The sequence below is a fragment of the Euprymna scolopes genome, chromosome 43 (genome assembly GCF_053919585.1).
Source record: "Euprymna scolopes isolate OS-2025 chromosome 43, ASM5391958v1, whole genome shotgun sequence".
Taxonomy (NCBI): Eukaryota; Metazoa; Mollusca; class Cephalopoda; order Sepiida; family Sepiolidae; genus Euprymna; species Euprymna scolopes.
The window spans coordinates 60,492,318-60,512,354 of record NC_136524.1 but is presented as its reverse complement, the minus strand read 5'-3'; the positions used below and the strand labels follow the sequence as shown (position 1 = coordinate 60,512,354).

Below are 20,037 nucleotides of genomic sequence, written 5' to 3'. Positions count from 1 at the left end.
AAAATTAAATACGGATTAATAAGCATATAGATATACACTTAAGGCTTAGTAGCATATTAGTGATGGGATGATTCCAATACAATTACCGATTCCGATTCCAATTATTTATAAATCTCTAATTATTTAAGTATAAGATTGTTCTTTCTCCCGATTTTTGTAAAAACACATGTTAAATATGCAGATATTTTCCTAAACGTAAAAATATTCTTGTGGAGGATGATCTATCGATTTTAGCTTTACTGGTATTTTAAAATCAATAAATATTTATTATTTTATCATTATTACGAGCAATGGAAGATTTTTACTTTAAACAAAATTAAATAAAAAAAGACAATTAAAAAAATCGTTTTGGCATCGGAAAATAGGCATCAATTTTTTCCGATACCCTCAAATCTTTCAATTTTTCCGATTCCAATTAATCATCCCAACACTAATATATATATATATATATATATATATATATATATATATATTTTCAAGTCTTAGTAGCATATATATACCCAAAGCTTAGTAGCATTATATTTAAACTAGCTGTATATATCTGTCGCTGCCCGGTCGCAGTGTACTGGACATAAGGATTAGTCACCTACCGTTTAAGATACACCAAATATCCTACCTTGTTATGAAAATTGACCACATGTTGGATTTATGGGAGCAGAAAACACATCCATCTTGGTCTATGAAAATCAAACGCGAAATAACCTTCATAGCTTTAATGGGAAATAACTCATAACTTAAATAAATAAGCTTACTTCCGGTTTTAAACAAGTGTTGCCAGCTATATGTATATATTAAGTCAACTTTGAATAACATTTCTAAATAGAACAATTAAAACAATTCCTCTATATCAAAACATTGAACTAATCACTAAAATAAATTTTAGTTAGTGTAATATGCAAATGAGCTTACCCATTGAATGTAGATTTCTTTTGAATAAAGAGTATCTATAGAAATTATGCTGGAATAAAAGTGTATTATAAGTAGGGCTGTGATAACAGAATATTCTTTTCATTCTTTTGACTCAAGTATATATCCGACACAGTAAGACACAATCAACCGAGAACCACATCAGTCTATATAAAAACATAAGATATGAACGGATACACACTCAAGAGTCAAAACAATGAAAAGAATATGCTGCTGTCACAGTCCTAATTATAAGTGTTTTCAGTATGAAAATTTGTGAAACGAAACCTTTTATACATTAATTAAATCCTGAACAAACAGACAAGAATATGACTGTTATAATAGATTTCATATCAATACTTTCTGCAGTTTAATAACTATCCTTTCCAGTCCCCTTTTTTTCTTTACTCTTTCTTGTTCTTCCTCCCTCTACTCTTTTTTCTCTACCTTTCCTTGTTTTTTTTTTTTTATGTTTCATTCATTCTTTTCCAAAAAAAAAAAAGAAAAAAAAAACCCAACACAAAACAAAATAAAAAAAACAAAAACAACAAAAGAAAAACCTGAAAATGAAGTTATGTTGTTTTTTTTTCTGCTTTATGGAAGAAATCTAACAGATTAATCTCCCATTAGACAGTTCTCGCGTCCGCCTAATGGAAAATTTATCTGCTAGATTTTTCCTGAAAGTCAAAATATCTGTACAATATAAGAATAAAAGAAAATGATATAGCTTCAAAAATGTATGAACACTTTATAACAACTATTTTTGGAAACTTGAGGATGATTATCGTAGTCAGTAGAGAAGACGTCCTGTAGTAATGTGTTCCAAAAATAGAAAGTCATTGGTTGGAAGAAGCTGTAAATTCAGCACAATGCAAGACACACACAAAAACAAAATGGAAAGTACTTTCCAGCTGTGGTTGTTGGTTGGTTGTTTTTGTTTTATGGCATATCAACCATTTTTGGGTTATTTAATGCCGAATCCAAAGATTTTGAAGAAAATATTTTTGATAGAATATATTTGTTGTTTTCAAGTTGGTTTCTATTTAACCCATAGTTTGGACCCTAACAGGTACTACCACTCCGAGTCAGAGTGGACCTGGGAGCAATGGCAATTAAAGGGTGGCTCCACACTCCCAATGGCCGCAAGCTGGGGCCTCACCACTGGATATAGTTTAAGGTCATATCCAGGACCTCCAGTTGTGGTAGGAGTATACTTCTTGCTACAATGTCTATTTTAGAGTACATTGACCCTTTTGTCACATTAATGTCAAAATATAATGCCTATTCGTTGATTGATTTCGCATTACATTTGTGAATTTTGGGGATGAGGATTGATTTTGGATTTTTCTTGAGTGTCAATTTCAAAACAATTATTTAAAAAAAAAAAGAAAAAAGTTGTAAAAAAAAAAAAAAAAAAAAAAAAAAAAATAATCATTTAACAAAAATATAAAAAAAATTCTAAATTTCAATTAAACTTGTGAAATGTTTTTAAAGATGTGACCCAGTTTCTCTTTGGTGAATTTTGAAAAATATAAAAAGGAAAAAATATAAAACAAAACGAAATAAAATATTAGGAACAAAAATAACCAAAGTACTAGTATCGAAATGAATAATATAAATAACATAAACAATGATAAAAATGTAAACGTGTTGAATATTGTTCCTTACAAAGCTGACTTTCATTGTCTGTGGTAGATCTTGTAAGTATATCCATCAAAGTATACCCTACAGAAAATAAATTTTCAAATGCTTTTAAAAAATATTTTACAACCTTATAAGTTTTCTTCAAATAATAAGGTATCATCAAATTAGCCGAAAATAATAAAACACCATAGTAAAGTAGAAAATAATTAAGAAAGCTGGAACATGTAAATTTCTAAATACATAATGTTATTTATGTCTTGATGAGAAGTTAGAAATTACTAGGTTTAGCGATGGAGAGAAACTTAAAACAGAAATTTTAATTAACTGTACATATAACATATATAAATATCCAAATGACATTGCAAGTCTGGAACACACAGTACATGAAGAATAGATAAAATATGTGTTGGCTTTCTTAAATTTTATTCATTTATTTTTTTTTTTTGAAAGGTACATATTTGTGCAGAAAATCATTTTGTGTTCAGCATAATATTTGCCATTCATGTATACTTGCATCTATCTGCACACGATTCTTTAGAAATTCTCTTGTTTATTAGTGAGTTTATATACATAGGTGTTTTGGTGTAATATTGTGAATGAGCTATATATAAGTGTTGGGATGATTCCTAAATTTTTTCCGATTCCAGTAAAATGTTGATTAATGATTCCGGTACCAAGTACGATTCCGATGGAATTGTTTTGAAATATACCATTATATAATCAAAAGTTTTTGTGTAGCGAAAAAATTTGGTTCAGCGAAAAAGTGGAAATACAATTAAGGGAATTTCGAAAACGATTTGATTTTTTTCATTGAAGATAAAAGTCAAAACAAATATTTTAACCATGAATTAAACATGCACCATGAAATTAATAACAATCAATTTCAGGAGTTATTTTATATATTTAAAAATATAAAAGAAAAAGTAAGTCATGATTAATTCAACAAAAATACAAAACCATCAAACTTTAAGGGGAATAACATGTTTTATCTTTTGATATTCATTTTTTTGTTTTATTTTCTCTTTATCTTCGATAACTCTAAAAGTTAAGATTTTTTTTTTTTGCAGCTTCAATCGCTAACTAATTTTTTATTCCACTTTCTAGAATATTCTTATTTCTAAATGAAATTTAAAAATAACTAAATCTTTGATTAAATTATTAGCCTTTTATATTCAATCGTCTCAAATTATTCCTATTTATTTATTTGACTTTTTAAAAAATATTTTAATAATAATAATGTTATTTTTTAAATCTAAATAAATTGCTTTATTTCTATATTTATTTTTTATTATATAATTATATACTTATCGTCCTTCAATGTTTATTCTTATTCAATGTCTTAATTTACCTCTTTATTTCTATATAAAAAAGTAAATTTTTGGTAATTGTTTATTTCTATTGTTAAATAAGTCATTTATTGAACTTTCGAAATCGCCTCGACCTTAATGCTGTTTCTGACAACCTTTTTATGTTTATTTTTTGTTAGGGGTTATTGGGAAACATTTACCTATGCTTACATCATGACTGTGATACCAGGCATCGGTGAATGTCGACCAAGCCCCTACAGTCCTTTAGTTAAACGGCTTTGAGTGATTAGTTAGTTTGCAAAGTTAGGGTTCAAAGGATTTTTTCAAAAAAGTTCAACTGTTTTCCTTTTTTAATAAATTTTTCACATTTTTTTTGTTTTTGTTGTACAAAGAAGTTCCACAGGAAATGTTTAATTGCTTCATTCGCAGAATATTTTAATGGAATGTAAATTTCTAAAAGAAAAAAAAAAATTAAATTTACTTACCGCATTTATTTAACAGATAGCAAAATTATTGTTTTCTTTTGTAGTTTTCGAAAGACCTTAAGCAGAACCGTCAGTCAGCATAATATGTAGTTCTAATGTTTTTGTTTTTGGATTCAAAAAAGCCGACTGTCAAAGTTTTGCGAACTGATACCACGTGATCAGTTTCACTTTAGTTTTAGAAATATTTCCTGAAACAGCCTTCGTTCAGAAAATATAAAGTACATATATTGTTCTATTAAACCTTTTATTGTTTAAATAATTTGATTTTGCTTGTTTTATTTTTTTTAAATATATTAGTGTTTGGCCGATTAATTGGAAAAAAAAAAAAAAAAAAAAAAAAAAAAATCAGAACTTTTTGGGGTATTGGAATCGGAAAAATTTGTGCCTGCTTTCCAATGTCAATAACAATTCTTTAAATTGCCTTTTTTATTTGATTTTCTTTAAAGAAAAATATTCTACCGCTGATAGTAATACTAAAATAGTAAATATCTTTTGATTTTAAACTATTAGTAAAACTAAAATCGATAGATCGTCCCTCACAAGTGTATTTTTTTATGAGAAAATATCTGCATATTTAACGTGTTTTTACGGTAATCGTGAAAAAAATAACTTTATAGTTAAATATTTAGAAAGAATCGGAATCGGGAATTTAATACGGAATTGGTAAAAATACTGGAATCATCCAATCCATATATATATATATATATATATATATATATATTAGGAATGGGACGATTCCAGTATTTTTACTGATGTGTGTGTGTGTGTGTGTATATATACGTATAGTACATTGCTGTGTAGAAGTTGACTTTTCAAGTAAGCCTTATTATTGACAAAAAAAAAAATAAATAAATAAATATATCGGTACTTTTTTAGTACCGCGAGAAATACACTTTCGTGAGATTTCTGGACAGATGAGCGAAAGAACCTTAATATGCTGATGTAGAAACGCTTACAGAAAGAAAACTCAAAGATCCCACCCCCTTCACAAAAAAAGCAATGTTAAACTTTTATTTTAACAGGAAAACGAAACAATCTTTTTTTTTTTTTTTTGTGTGTGTGTGTGTGTGTGTGTGTGTGTGAGTGTGTGTGTGTGTGTGTGTGTGTGTGTGTGTGTGTGAGTGGGGGTAATGTTTTTTTTTTGTTTTTTTACAAGAGAAACAATGAGAAATCTTGTTTTAGATGTATTATTTTTAGGAGGCCATTTAAAAAAAAAAAAAAAAAAAAAAAAAAAAAAGTTTTTTTTCCCCCTCCAGATGTGATGTTTGTTTTTTGTGGACATATGATTATATTATTTGTTTAACGATTTTTTTTCCTGGCGAGGGCAGGGTGGTTGGCAAATTGTCTTTAGTTCTAAGAGTAGATGATAACAGCAGAGGTAGAGAAAAGGTGGTAGAGAAAGTGGAAGGAAGCTGAGTGCACAATTCCGCTATTTGGTTTAATGTATTTTTTTTAAAAAGTGCCAAAATTAAGCTCTTCATGATCCCCTTAATGTATGACCTTAAAAGCAAATGTCATAACCCACTACACAAGTCAGGTCATTAGCTTTCCAACGAGCCTTCACCTGGTAAATTCTGATCAATAGAGATTTGGAACTTATAAAATTGCTAAAAAAGGTGGTATATCTATACTGGTAGCCAAATTGAATATTGAAATGCTCATATCTTTGGTTCTATGGAACAAAACTACATGAAAATTTGCAGGCTTTTTGAAAATTATAATAACATTCTATGGTTAAACTTTTATGACAATTGGTAAAAAAGAACTAAAATTTACAAACCAATAAAATATATATAATATGCCCAAATTTGCCTATATTTTTATATATAGTGTCCTGGCAGGCCAGCTTCAGTTTTGCTGCTTTGGGATGAATTTTGCTTAGGGTTTTTTTTTATTGTCTCCCCTATGACCTTGCCAGGCCACTAATATATATAATTGTTTTTGTCTTCCTTCCTCAACAACATTCCACTCCTTGCATTTGTATAGCCTTCTAACACTTACCATATATATATATATATTAGATATATATATATATATATATATATATATATATTAGATATATTCAGGAATTAAACAAATCTTTATGTAGCTAACTTGCTATTAGTATATTTTTTATACTCACACACGTTCTCTCGTGTGAGAGATGAGGATTCGAATTTGAACAAGTGAAGCATGCATAGTCCCCCGTGAGTGCATAGTGAACGAGGCATAAAAAGTGACAAAGTTCAGCACACACACACCCCTTCCATTTAGCTCCAAAAGTCGTCAGGGGATATCAAATCCTGGTGAAAATGAACAAACGGTGCAATTTTAGGCCTTAACATATGTCAATCTGAGTTATGCACCATGCAAAAAAAGAAATGACTAAGTTCTCCCCACCTCCATTTAGCTCCAAAAGTCCCCAAGGCCTTAAGATATTTGAATTTGAGTTCAGCACCATGCAAAACTGATAAATAGACATACACAGAAAATTTTGGACAAATATGGTAAAATAGTCCCAAAAATGGAGTGTCTTTTATTAGCCCTAAAAGAGCCCCTGGGGCACATCCAAGAGTTATCACGAAGTATAGACAAACAAAATTATATAGAAATCAGATACAAATGCAGGAGATTATATATAAGGTCATTCATCAGAAGTGCATTCCGTCTACAAAAAAAATTTCTGAGCAACCCCTTTGACATTCCTTGGCAAAGATGCCTCAGGTGATTAGCAATAAATTAAAACCCTTTCAGAAAGCTGATAAAGCCTGGGATTATGGACCTCCTAGGAATGAACAGAACCACTGTCAGACATATACTCTCCAACACCCACTCAGGTTCTACCACATTTTGCATCCTTGTGCATGTAACCGAACATTTCTCCAGAGTTTTGACAACATACAATGCAACTCATTGGGCAAAGTATGGCCGTCACATTCAAACAAATCTGGATGGAAAATTCCAGTAATTACTGCCGACACATATGTGCATGCTATATTGCTTCCCATACAGGCTCGGACACTTAAACCTCAATCTTAGTCAACAACTGAAAACTATGCTAAAACAATAGGAACATGGTAAAAAAGAAAAAGAAAGAAAATACAGGATGTTCCACAAGTCTTGAACACATCTGGACATTAATAATCTCAAAATCTATTGACGATATAAAAAGCATGCCGATTATAATATATATATATATATATATATATATATATATATATATACAAAATCATTAATATTAAAGTTGAACTTGATAAATTTAGCTTTAAAATCATGTCGCTTTCATTTAGTTCAGTAAATATAAAGTCTTGAAAATTGTCCAAGACTTCTGAAACAACCTGTATTGTCTGAATTTTCCTGATAAAACCAGTACAAATCGAAAATTAAAATTTTAAATTAATAAACAAGTTTATTAAAAAAAAAAAAAAAAATATCTGTACTTTGGACTTTTAACAGTCATATTTTAAATTTTAAAATTGTAGTGCTTTCTAACGGTGAATTACTGCTAACTACACCATATTAAATAGTGTTTCATGCCAACTCCCTCCCCCCACTGTGCAGAGTGTGGGTCGATGCATGGATATACTTATTGTGAGTTTTTTTTTCAACACCTGATGAATGTAGGCAGCCCATTGACTGATAGGGTGTCATATGCAACAGACATGTCAAGTAGCACAAAAACATGTAATGAGATACAAGTTTGTAGAACATAGCAAAAAATATTGAGGAAAAGCGTGTGTGTATATATATATATATATATATATATATATATATATATATATATATATATATATGCTTATAATCAGTGTAAAGAATTCAAGTTACTAGCTGTTTGTTTACTGCAGAAGGAAATTCTATATTTATAAATGACGCAGATTGGCATATTCTGAACAACAAATTATTAGACAATTTTTTTTTTTTACTTAATACCTTTTTTTTTTTCACCCCAAAACTCAGACATAATCCCAATTAGCAGCCCCTTATATTCTAAGAGGGGCGCTAATGTAGGGAGTTGAGCAGCAAGATGCCTGTTCACATTAAATTTAAACTTCTGCATGTCAGTACAGTCAGGGAAGCAGGAAACAGGGAGGGAATTCCAAAGTCCAACAGTCCGAGGAAATAAGCTATGAAAGTAGAAAGCTTTCCAGCATCTAGATACTTCAACAGTGAAAGGAGGGGATTTGGCTACTTGTTGGATTAGTCAGGGATATGTAGTTTGACAACGTTTTTTAAATTAAAAAAAAATTTTTTTCATTAAAAATGCTGTTACAACATTAAACAGGACAACACAAAAGATGGACAGAGACTCTTGCACAGATGCATTTATTCAAGGTGTATCTAAAAATGAAAATGCTATTTCAAAACTTAAGCATCATCAAACACAAACAGACTAAAAACATATATAATAAAATTCAAATTTTCAAAAAAACACGGCCGATAGCCATTAGTTGTGTGCTCTCGTGTAATGAATGAATGTGTGAATGTAGGAGTGACAATTGGTATGGAGGGTTGCCCCTACATTGACCAAGGTCTTATATGTGGAGTTGCCCCCACATATGGTCTTTGTTTGCAGTATCTGCCGGACAGATACACTTTGATCTTGGCAAAAAGGCCAAAAAAAGCTTAAAAAGCTAAGAACAGCATCTATTAACAACAGACCTTTGATCTTAACCAAAAAGGCCAAGCACAAAAGTGTTACGGACAGACCGACCGACATCAGCTTGCACGCGACTAAAAAAAAAAAAAAAACTTGTAAGGTAATACAAAATTTTAATTATCTGACAAGGAGTACAAATAAACAAGAAAAATCTTATTCCATGGAGTTTTGAAAAATGCAATTCTTCTCAGAGGAAAGTTTTTCAAATTATACAATAAATTTTGCAGATTAAAGCGAACTACAAATATGACATGTATCATACTTGCATCAATATATATATATATATATATATATATATTCTGTCTAGTCTTAATTTTTCATTATTTTACTTTTATAATTTTGATTATATATATATATATATATATATATATATATATAGGTAATGAAAAAAAAGCATCAGCGGTCCTACTGTTTTTAACAGCATCGGTGATCACAGTTCACCAAATTGTAGAGCCATGATCATCATCATCGGCGGTCACTCGTGTCCGAGTAAGACTGTCCTCCGTTGTGGCTTCTGTGGGTCCTCAGGTGAGCATAGAGCCCAATCCTAGACCCAATTTGTCTTGTGCAATTTGGGCAGATAAAGGTAAAGGTAGTGGTGGTGGGGTGGGGTTGGGTGTGTCTGGTTAATAATCTGTCCTTTCTGTGCTTGCGTTTATCCTCAGCAGCTTGATTTAGGTCACTACTATAAAGCGCAGCACCCTCGTGGACAGCGCTCCTCCATGCCAACCTGCTCCCAGCCACGTCCTCCCATGTCTCAAGGTCCATGTGAAACCGCTTTAGATTTGCTTTGATGTTGTCCTTATACCTCATCTTTTGGCCACCCTGGGCACGCTTTCCCTCAACAAGCTGAGAGTAGAAAATCTGTTTTGGGAGGCGGAGATTCGGCATTCGGACAACATGACCAGTCCACCTGAGCTGGCGTTGAGCAACAGTAGCGGTGATAGTGGGAATGTCAGCCTCACTCAGGACGCTGGTGTTGGTGCGTCGGTCCTTCCAACTAATTCTGAGGATTTTTCGGAGGCATCTTTGGTGGTACGTCTCCAGGGTTTTTACGTGCCTCCTGTATGTGGTCCAGGTCTCCGATCCATAGAGAAGAGTGGGCAGCAAGACAGCTTTATATACCATGATTTTGGTCTTTGCCAGAAGGTCACGGTTCTCAAATACTCTCTTCCTTAGCCTTGAGAAAGCCCCACTAGCACAGCTGAGACGGTGTTGTATTTCATCATCTATGTTGGCTTTTGATGATAGGATGCTGCCATGGTATTTTTCCAGTCTAGCGTTGTCAATGGAGATGTTTGGGGGTGAGACTGGAGTACTGTTTGTTGGTGATTGATGGAGGATTTGGGTTTTTTTATATTAATTGTTAGTCCTAGCTGTTTGTACGCCCTCGTGAAGGCAACCAGTGTACACTGTAGGTCCTCTTTGAGGAGTCAAAGGCTTTAGTAAGGTCTATAAAAGCCATGTATAATGGTAAATTTTGCTCCCTGCACTTTTCTTGGAGTTGACGAGCAGTGAAGATCATGTCCATCGTGCCTCTATTTGGTCGAAAACCACTTTGGGACTCGGGAAGGACGGTTTCTGCAAGGGGTATAAGCCTGTTGGCCAAAACCCGAGCTAGGGCTTTCCCTGTGGTAGAGAGGAGAGAAATGCCCCGGTAGTTCCCACAGTTTGCCTCGTCTCCCTTCTTAAAGATGGAGACAACTAGGACATCTCTAAGTTGTGCAGGGATTTTCTCTTGTTCCCATATTTTGAGCAGCAGGGCATGGAGGTGTCTGAGAAGATCAGGCCCGCCTTTCTTCAGGATTTCTGCTGGGATGCCGTCAGAACCAGCCGCCTTATTGTTTTTCATCTTCCTAATTGCATCCCACACCTCTTCCAGACTGGGTGGTTCTCCAATGCTCTCAATTATGGGCTGCTGGGGGAGTTTTTCAAGGGCCTCCATCTCTGGAGTGGTGTCCCTGTTCAGAAGATCCTCGTAATGCTCTTTCCATCTATTTGTTATTTCTCCCTTTCCTTTCAGCAGCGTGAGCCCATCCTTAGACCGAAGGGGGGTCAGAGAACGGTAGCTGGGGCCGTATACCACTTTTGTGGCTTCAAAGAATCTTCTGGTGTCCCCAGAGTCAGCAAACTGCTGGATCTCCTGAGCCTTCTTCATCCACCAGAGGTTCTTCAGCTTCCTGACTGTCGATTGGACAGCCGCTTTAGCCTTGGCATGGGCAGCTCTTTTAACCTTGCAATTGATGTTATTCTGCCAGGTGATAAAAGTTTGCCTCTTGGTGTCTATAAGCTGTTGGATTTCGGTATCGTTTTCATCGTACCAATCCTGATGTTTCCGCTTTTTCTGCCCTAGGATGCTTATACTGGAGTCCATGATGGCAGAAGACAGCTTGTCCCAGTGCTCTTCAGCGTCATGCAGATACTGCTTGGGCAGGTCCGCGCTAAGAGCCGCCTGGAGGTGTTGTTGGTAGGTGATATCGCCCAGCTGCTCGATGTTGAGCTTTGGTCGGCTCTGTCTTTTTTGCATCCTTTGCTTCCGCATTAAATGGATAGACATGGAGCGAATAAGATGGTGGTCGTCCAACAATTGTCTGTACTGGTCATTGCCCTGGTGTTCAGCACATCACAGCGGTCTTTGACACGGACAATGACATAGTCAATGAGGTGCCTGATTTTACTTCGAGGGTGCATCCTTGATGTTTTGAATGCGTTTTTTTGTCGGAAAAGTGTGTTCGTGATAATCAGGTTATGTTCTGAGCACTTTGTCAGTAGGAGTGTACCATTTGAGTTAATGTTCCCAACTCCTTCTCTCCCAAGCGTTCCTCTCCAGTGCTGATGGTCTCGTCCCACTCTGGCATTGAAATCCCCAAGTAGGATTATCTTGTCCCCCTTGGGGGCCCCGGATAAAATGGTGTCAAGGTCAGCATAAAAGGTCTCCTTTATTTCATCATGTGCATCAAGTGTTGGAGCATACGCACTAATCACAGTGGCCATTTGGCTGCCCACAAGCATCAGGCGCATGGTCATTAGCCGTTCGTTGATGCCAACAGGGGGCTCATTGAGGTGGCAGATGAGGCTGTTCTTTATAGCAAAGCCCACGCCATGGATACGCGGCTCTTCTGCAGGCCTTCCTTTCCAAAAGAAGGTGTACCCGCCTTTCTCTTCCCTCAGCTGCCCGTCGTCAGCCAGTCGGGTTTCAGAGAGCGCAGCTATGTCAATCTGGAACCTCCTTAGCTCTCTTGAGATAATGGCAGTTCTTCTTTCGGGTTGATCACTTGTTTTGTTGTCCATGAGGGTCCTCACATTCCAGGTTCCAAAATATAGGCATAAGTTTTCTTTCTTTTTCCGACCGCGTGGTGGTGATCCCTCTGGATGCGGTAGTCCAGACGGGTTTTTTTGAGGCAGGCTATTTTTAGGGGTACCTTTTCTAACCCCCCTCCCCTACTGGGGTGAGCAGAGTGGATCCTAAACAGGGCTGCTCAGTCATGGATGCAGCTGCCGAAAAACTCTTTCTGCCTCGGTCCGTGAGGTTAGCGACTGAATCTGGCATCCACCGCCTATGTGCCAGGTTGCAGCTAGGAGCTGCCAGACTACACTGTCCTGCTCCCGTCACCACTTCCTGGTTGCCACAGGACTTTTTCTATCCGGGAATTAAGGGAGAGCTCTCTCTGCCTCAGTCCGGGAGCTTAATGACTAAAACTGTCACAAGACTTTTCCATCCATGATGTAGAGTAGGATGTGTTCCCTTTTGGGAGAACGCCTGCGCGTGATGTCTTTTAACGTGGGGAGACTGATGCGCCTGCAGCCACCACACGGCCCCTTGGCAGAGGAGGGCCTGATTCCAATGGCATGGAGAACCACGACGACTGGAGACTCTTCTGTTGCAGCCTTTATCCGCCTTCAGTGCCGTTGTGTCATTATTGTCATCATCCGCCGCATCAGCCGTTGAGGTCTTTTGGATCACTCTTTGTCTGGAACCTCCCCTTCAACCTTACCGCCATGGGTGGCCCTTCCAGGAGCCTAGGCTCCGGACGGCATCGCTCTCAGGTTCATCGGAACACACAAGGTTCTCCACCCCGACAAGGTGGCGATCCAGGGAGAACAAGCCCTTTGGCTGGTTCTTGCAAGGTTTGGATGCCCAGAGAGGTACATTCGGGTACTGAGACTGCTACATGACAATATGTCAGCTACAGTCCTCAGTAGTAGTGGAGATGAAACAGAGCCCTTCAGGGTTGACACGGGAGTGAAACAGGGATGTGTCATTGCCCCAACCCTGTTCTCCATCTTCATTACTGCTATCCTCCATCTCACGGACAAACATCTTCCCCATGGAGTTCGGATTATGTACAGAACTGACGGGCGACTTTTTAACATCAACAGATTTAGGGCCAAAGGTCGAACGAACACCATATCCATTATGGAGCTACAGTATGCAGACGATAACGCCCTTGTAGCCCTCTCAGAAGAGCCATGATAATCTCAGAAAGAAAAGAAAAGATGACAGTTTCCCGTTACTTTCCGTACTCATTCGGAGGTGTATCTCTTCCAGTGAGTTAAACGCGCCCCCAGATACAAACATGGAAGTTTCTATGACTTGATGCAGTACATACAGCACCTAGCCTTCCCAAATGGTCGCCCATCTGGCACTAGCCAGGTTTATCATTGCTTAACTTCTGTGATCTGGCAAGAACCGATGTGTCAACATAAATTGTGCTGCATATATATTTATAAAAGTGAGAATGTGTGTGTGAGAGAGAGAGAGAGAGAGAGAGAGAGAGAGAGGGAGAACTTCTCAACCTATAACCTATATATGCAACAAACTTTTCATGTACAAACTTGAAATTTGGTATATAGAGTCTTCAGACATGTAGAAAACTTTAATTGGTTTTCATCCGGTAAAAAGAGCTGCTAAGGTGTTAAAATTGAAAAATTGGTACATGATGCTCATCGGATTTTTATCTGCTTGTCAACTCTTTCACTAACGAGCACGCATAAATTGTTCACATAACAGATTACTTATGTTAAGAATAAGTAGGTTTGAAAACACTTTTTAAAGATCGTGTCAAGTTTGATTAATGTTTATTGTACTTGATTCACTGTCTTTAGGTTTTAGTTTCGATCTCAGCTCAAATTTGTTTTGTTTTTTTCTTATAAGAAGTGAACTGTTTAGAAAAAACATAATACTCACATACAAATGTCTCGGTTTAGCTCAGTTTTTTTTTTTGTTTTTGTTTTTTTTACTTCATTCTTTTTAAAGGAATTTAACGTTACGTTTAATACCTATGGTATTTTTGTTTATAATTAATAAGAATTCTGCATTAATTAAAATATAATGTTTATGCGTATTTTGCAACCGGGCAACGTTATGTGGCCTGCTAGTATATATAATTATTTTTTTACTTATTCAGTTTTACGTGGTTTAATATATGTGCATATGTGTGCACATATATGTACTTCTATGTGTTTGTGTGTATGTATGTGTGTGTGTATATATATATGTGTGTATATATATATATATAGATTTTTTTTTTTTTTTTTTTATTATTATGGCATAATTATGTTAACACACCGGTTTACATCAGATCACCAAAGTTAAGCAATGTGGAGCCTGGCTAATACCAGATGGGTGACCATTTAGGAAGGCTAGTCGCTGTATATGCTCTCCGCTTATCTCAGCATTGTTTCCAGTTGTTCTGTACTTCCATTCGTCACTGGTATCTAACATATTTGATATTTAACAATGCTGACTCAGGAGAGGTGTAGTTAGAGATTGCGCAACTCTCGCCAAAAGAATTCCATGTGCAGGAACCCTTACAACGGGTATCACATCAACCCTTACAATGGGTATCACATCAACCCTTACAATGGGTATCACATCAACCCTTACAATGGGTATCACATCAACCCTTACAATGGGTATCACATCAATCCTTACAATGGGTATCACATCAATCCTTACAATGGGTATCACATCAACCCTTACAATGGGTATCCATAGTCTGCAAAGACTGAAGGAAGCTACCATATTTTATATACTCATACATGCACATCTATATGTCTACATGTACATCTGCGTGATGCCTAAGAATTTATTTCTTAAAAACATTTTTATAAAGCTATTTCTTTATTCCTGATATTTTGTATACTTCTGGAGTGAGTGCCTGCATGGATGTTGTGCATATCTGGGCGGCATGCGTTACACGCATGTGCATATGATGCATCTGCCTACGTCTCAATTTCAACAAGATAGCTAAAACACGTAATGTAATTTTAACCTTCTTAATATAATAAACATTGATAAAGAAAAAAAAAAAACTTAACTTAAGATTTTTAGGTGATACTAGCGAGAGGTACCTGGCGTTGCCCGGGTGTTTGGAGGTGTGTGGTTTTGGGTAAATCAAAACTCCGGAGGGGGGGGGGGGTTAAAATAATTAAAAAAATGTTTTGGTAGGTAAGTATGAGGATCGAACCCGAACACTTGAGGCAAAGTTGGAAATTAAAGTGTGAAAAAAAAAAAAAAAAAAAAAGAGTGCGACGTTAACCATTGCGTCACTGCGAGATGCTAACGGAAACACGTTTGAATTTATTTAATTACTTAAATTAGCAGGTGCACGTTTTAATGACTTAATGAGGTCAACTTTTGACTGCAGGGTATCATTTAGTGCGGAATGCTTCTTTTTTTCTTTTTTTTTTTCCCCCAAGATGTTGGGGGTAGGCAGAAACAGCTCCCCTTGTCCAAATTGAATAGCAATTGTTTGATATATGGAAAATATTTCCACAATGATCAAAGCTGATTGCTTTCAGATATTTCCGGCGATAGATGGAAAATACCGCCAGAATTAGTGTCGTTTTTATTATAGGAAAAGACTAATCCACATGCGGCGAGCGACAAATGTTGAATATTTATCTTCTCGAAGTCGAGCATATTAAATAGACAGGCGAGCTCCGTTGTTAACTCTGAGCGATTACGATTTACATGTGATATAAAAAGTTTTAAAAAGTTGTTAGGCGACTGACCGCTTCTCTGAAAAAAGCCTTTTGTAGACATACAGAAAAAGCGAACACACATACATTTTCTCTTTTATATTTATAGATGAACTGAGTTTTTATTATTATTTTTAAAAATTTTTATTATGTGTTCATTTTAGAAAGAATTGTCATATTCCATCAAATAAAACTCTAAAGAAAAGGTGTTGGTCTTCATAAAGTCCAACTACCCTTTAGCTGAGATGGAAATTGCAAATGGGCAAGCAAATAATCTTTTTATAAATAAAAAGCTTCTTACAACTATATAAGTGACCTTATCTGTCAATTTTTGGTCTACAAACTGGAAACTATATATAGGGGATTTGAACTTGTGGAACAAATTCGGTTTGGATTTGGTTTTGAACCAATAAAAATAACTGCTAAAGAGTCAAAATTGAAAAAAAAAAAAAAAAAAAAAAAAAAAAAAAATGGAATTTGATAGGCGTAAATCAAGTCAACATTACTTCTAGGTATGCATAAGTATACATTAACAATTTAACAACATCATTTTTTTAAGTTTTTATATGCATATGAACTTAGCCGAGATGGTAACGAATAATGCTGGACAGCTAGGTTTTAGTTTTAATTCTAGCTGATGAAGTCATATTTTTAGGAAAACTTGAAATATATATTAGGTACAATATAATAATCAATGGAGTATTGGCTCTATAATGATAAATATGAAATCTGCATTAATTAAAATATATTAAATTAAAAAAAAAAATTTTTTAATTGCATTTTCACCCCAAGCAAGGCACAGTGCCACTTTAATGTAAGGGGCTACTATCAGGGACATAAGTTGCAGGAATACTATGTAGGGAGTTGAGCAGCAAGATGTCAGTTTACATCACACTTGAACTTGTGCATGTCAGTACAGTTGGGGAAACAGAAACCTGGAAGGGAGTTCCAAAGTCTAGCAGTTCTAGGAAAGAAATTATTAGACTTTCTTACATCTAGGGATTTCTACTGTGTAGAGGTGGGATTTTGCTGCTTGTCAGGTTTATTGGGGGTATTTACATCAAGTGGGCACAAGGGTTGTAGTTCGTCAGAGCACCCACCATTAAAATACTTATAAAACAGGCAGAGGGATGCAACATTTCATTGATGGAACAGAGGCTGAAGCCTAGCTAATAGTGCATGACCTATTAAGTTGGCAACTATCTTTTGAACTCTGTTCAGGAGCGAGAGACTAATAGCAGATGCACGAGCCCAAATATGGCAACAATACTCCATACATGGGCGAATGGTGGCCTTGTAGAGGTACCGGATACTCTTAGGTGTAAGTAACTTTCTAGCATGGTAGAGCAAGTCCATTTTCATTGCAGCAGCCTTAGTAATGCTCTCAATCTATCTGTGTCAACACTTGTTCTCTGTGAACCTTAAGCCGAGAAGTTTGAATGAAGTACTTTCAGGTAATGTATCATTAGCCATGGCTATTGGTGGTTGAGCAGGTTTCTTGTAGTTATTAAAAGAAATAAGCTGAGTCTTGGCGGCATTGATTGTACCTATTTACTATGCCTCCCCACGGGACAGATTTAGACACCAGGGTCGTTTTTTAACGTGAAGAAAAGGTACAAAAATAAAAATTGTCTCAGTCGTCAAGGACGGTTTCTCTAATATTTTTTTCAATATACATTTTTTTTTTAATTCTTTATTCTGATTTAATGTATATATTACATGCATGTGTTGGATGGCTTTTTTTATGGTAATTGCTCAAGACAAGGCATGAAGCCACTTGATGTAAGGAGCTTACAAGAACGGAATCTGATTATTGCGAAGACAGATTTCTATTGACCTTCACCTTGAGAAAACCAAGGCTGTAGGTAGAAGGAAAACAATGAGCGGGAAGACAGTTCCACACTTTGCAGTTCTTGGAAAGAAGCTATTGGAATAGGAAGCTGTATTATAATATGGGGTATTAAAACAACAAATTGATGGAGACTTGTAGCCCAACGAATCAAACAAGCTGGAACAAAGGAAGCAGGGAATAGATCAGACAATTCTGTGAAACATGTCATAAGAATATTTATAAAAAAAGACTGAGACTAGCAACATTGGGAGAGAGAGAGAGAGAGAGAGATTGCATTGAATAAGAAAATATAGGGCCAATCAAATTACAGATATGTTTCTACAATTTACCCAGAACCTTCAAATGAGACCCAAAGTCACCAGCCCAAATGACAACAATACTCCATACAATTTTAGAAATTGACTTTCTAACTAATCTATTTCTGGCTAGGTCTTTATCACTCTTCCTCAAATCCATCCCTATCACTTCCTTCTATATTTTCCTTGACTTTTCTCTACCAAGTGATCTTGCTACCTCAACTGTTCTACATCAACTAACACAAAGAATCTCACAAATTCTTTCTTCATTATTATATTCAGCATAATGTCCATTTTAGAAACTGACTTCCAAATTAACCTATTTCTGGCCGAGTAAACATGGCCTTTTCACTAAAATCTATACTCATCACTTCCTCGTATTGTATAAAATACTAGCAGGATGATCCAACGTTGCCCGGGATTGAATGATGATCAACAAATGTTTCACACTCCCATATTTTTTATTGTCATCGAAAACAGTGAAATTAACCATTTTTCAATCAAATCGATCGATTGCCTGCTTTAGTTCGAAACCCATTGCAGTGCACTGGGAAGATTCACATGTTTTTTCGCAGTGACTAAACTCACAATATATTGTAGTCTACATTGCACTGTAGAGAACCTACTGTTGATTTTATAAAATTATTTTTTATATATGACTTGAATTAAAGTTTCAAATGCGAAAGTCAAATATATTTCAGTTGTGCTCTAAACAGAAACAATTATTTTGAATGCGCCACTGTCATATCAAAGAACTAACTTAATTTTATATGTCTGCCCTTGCTAGTTGTGCGGTGAGAATGGGTTGAATTAAAATTTAAAAATGCAAAAGTCAAGAATCATGTGTTAATAGTGCTTTAAACAGAAACATTCATTTTGAATGTACCCCCGCTATATCAAATAACCTACTGTTGATTTTATATGTCGAGTCTTTCAGCTTGTGTGGAAATAAAAACTTCCCAAATTCACTTGTTATCTTAGGTTGTGTATGGCGTTAGCTTTAGTCAAAATCACCTGTTCTTTTTTTTTCATTGGATTATTTTGATTATTGATATTTATCTAAGATATTCTGATACAAAACTTATCTAAGAAAACTGCTAGGCACATAAAGTATGTTAGTGCAAAATTAAAAAAAAAAAAAAATTGGCCCAGCCATTTTTGAATCCATAGGGAATGAACTCACAGATACACAACGTTCTTTTTATAGAATAGTAGATATATAAAGTTGTTCATACCTGATTCAAGCATTTGAATAGCTTTTGCTTTTGCTAGTTCTAGGGCTGTCACCCATTTTTGCCGTTCCACTTCAGAACTGGCTCTCAGATGGAAGCTTTGTGTGCCACCATTCGAGATAACAAATGTACAAGAATCTTCTGTATGGATGAAAGCATTGGCTAAATTGATGGTGCCTCGACATGTGTGGGCCATCTCCGCTTGGGTCCTGAAAAACACAAAAAAAAAATGAAATTTAATTGCATTAATTTTATAGGCTTAATATTAAGAGTGGAATAAAAAAGGGGGGGGGGGTAAAATGAAAAATTTTGATTTAAAGATTTAAAACTTTAAACATTGTTAGAATAAGTAGCGTTTCTCTACTTTAATATTTTCGATAAATACAAAATGGTGAGCAAAATAATGACATTTTTGCCATAAATGTTTAATAAATGCAAATTAGAATAATCTATTATGTAAAGGGCAGTTGTTTGTGTGTATGTTTGTATGTGTGGTTAAAATTAAAAATCTACAGAACAAATACCCACAAAGTTTTCTTGATCAGTGTGCCTCAGATGAATAAAATGTAAAATTTAGAAAAGAAAACTCCTTCTTGGATCCTAAAATGGCACAGATTTTGTCAGTTTTCTGGACAGATTATGTACAAATTAAGGCAAGTAACTAGTTTTTTTATTCAAGGAATTAATTTCCTTAC

General features: G+C 35.3%; 1 protein-coding gene across 7 annotated transcripts in view; it reads right to left on the bottom strand.

The window, feature by feature from the left end:
- The window catches only part of LOC145268357 (oxysterol-binding protein 1-like), a 273,488-nt gene that overhangs the window by 154,277 nt on the left and 99,174 nt on the right, over positions 1–20,037 (bottom strand). For 4 of the 7 annotated variants that reach the window (XM_080123886.1, XM_080123889.1, XM_080123885.1 and 1 more), the window contains one exon: positions 19,346–19,551. In XM_080123886.1, coding sequence (XP_079980012.1) covers positions 19,346–19,551 — 206 coding nt within the window. Of the gene's footprint in view, positions 1–2,574; positions 2,632–19,345; positions 19,552–20,037 lie in introns of all 7 variants that reach the window. The other 3 variants (XM_080123883.1, XM_080123882.1, XM_080123884.1) reach the window with 1 other exon arrangement.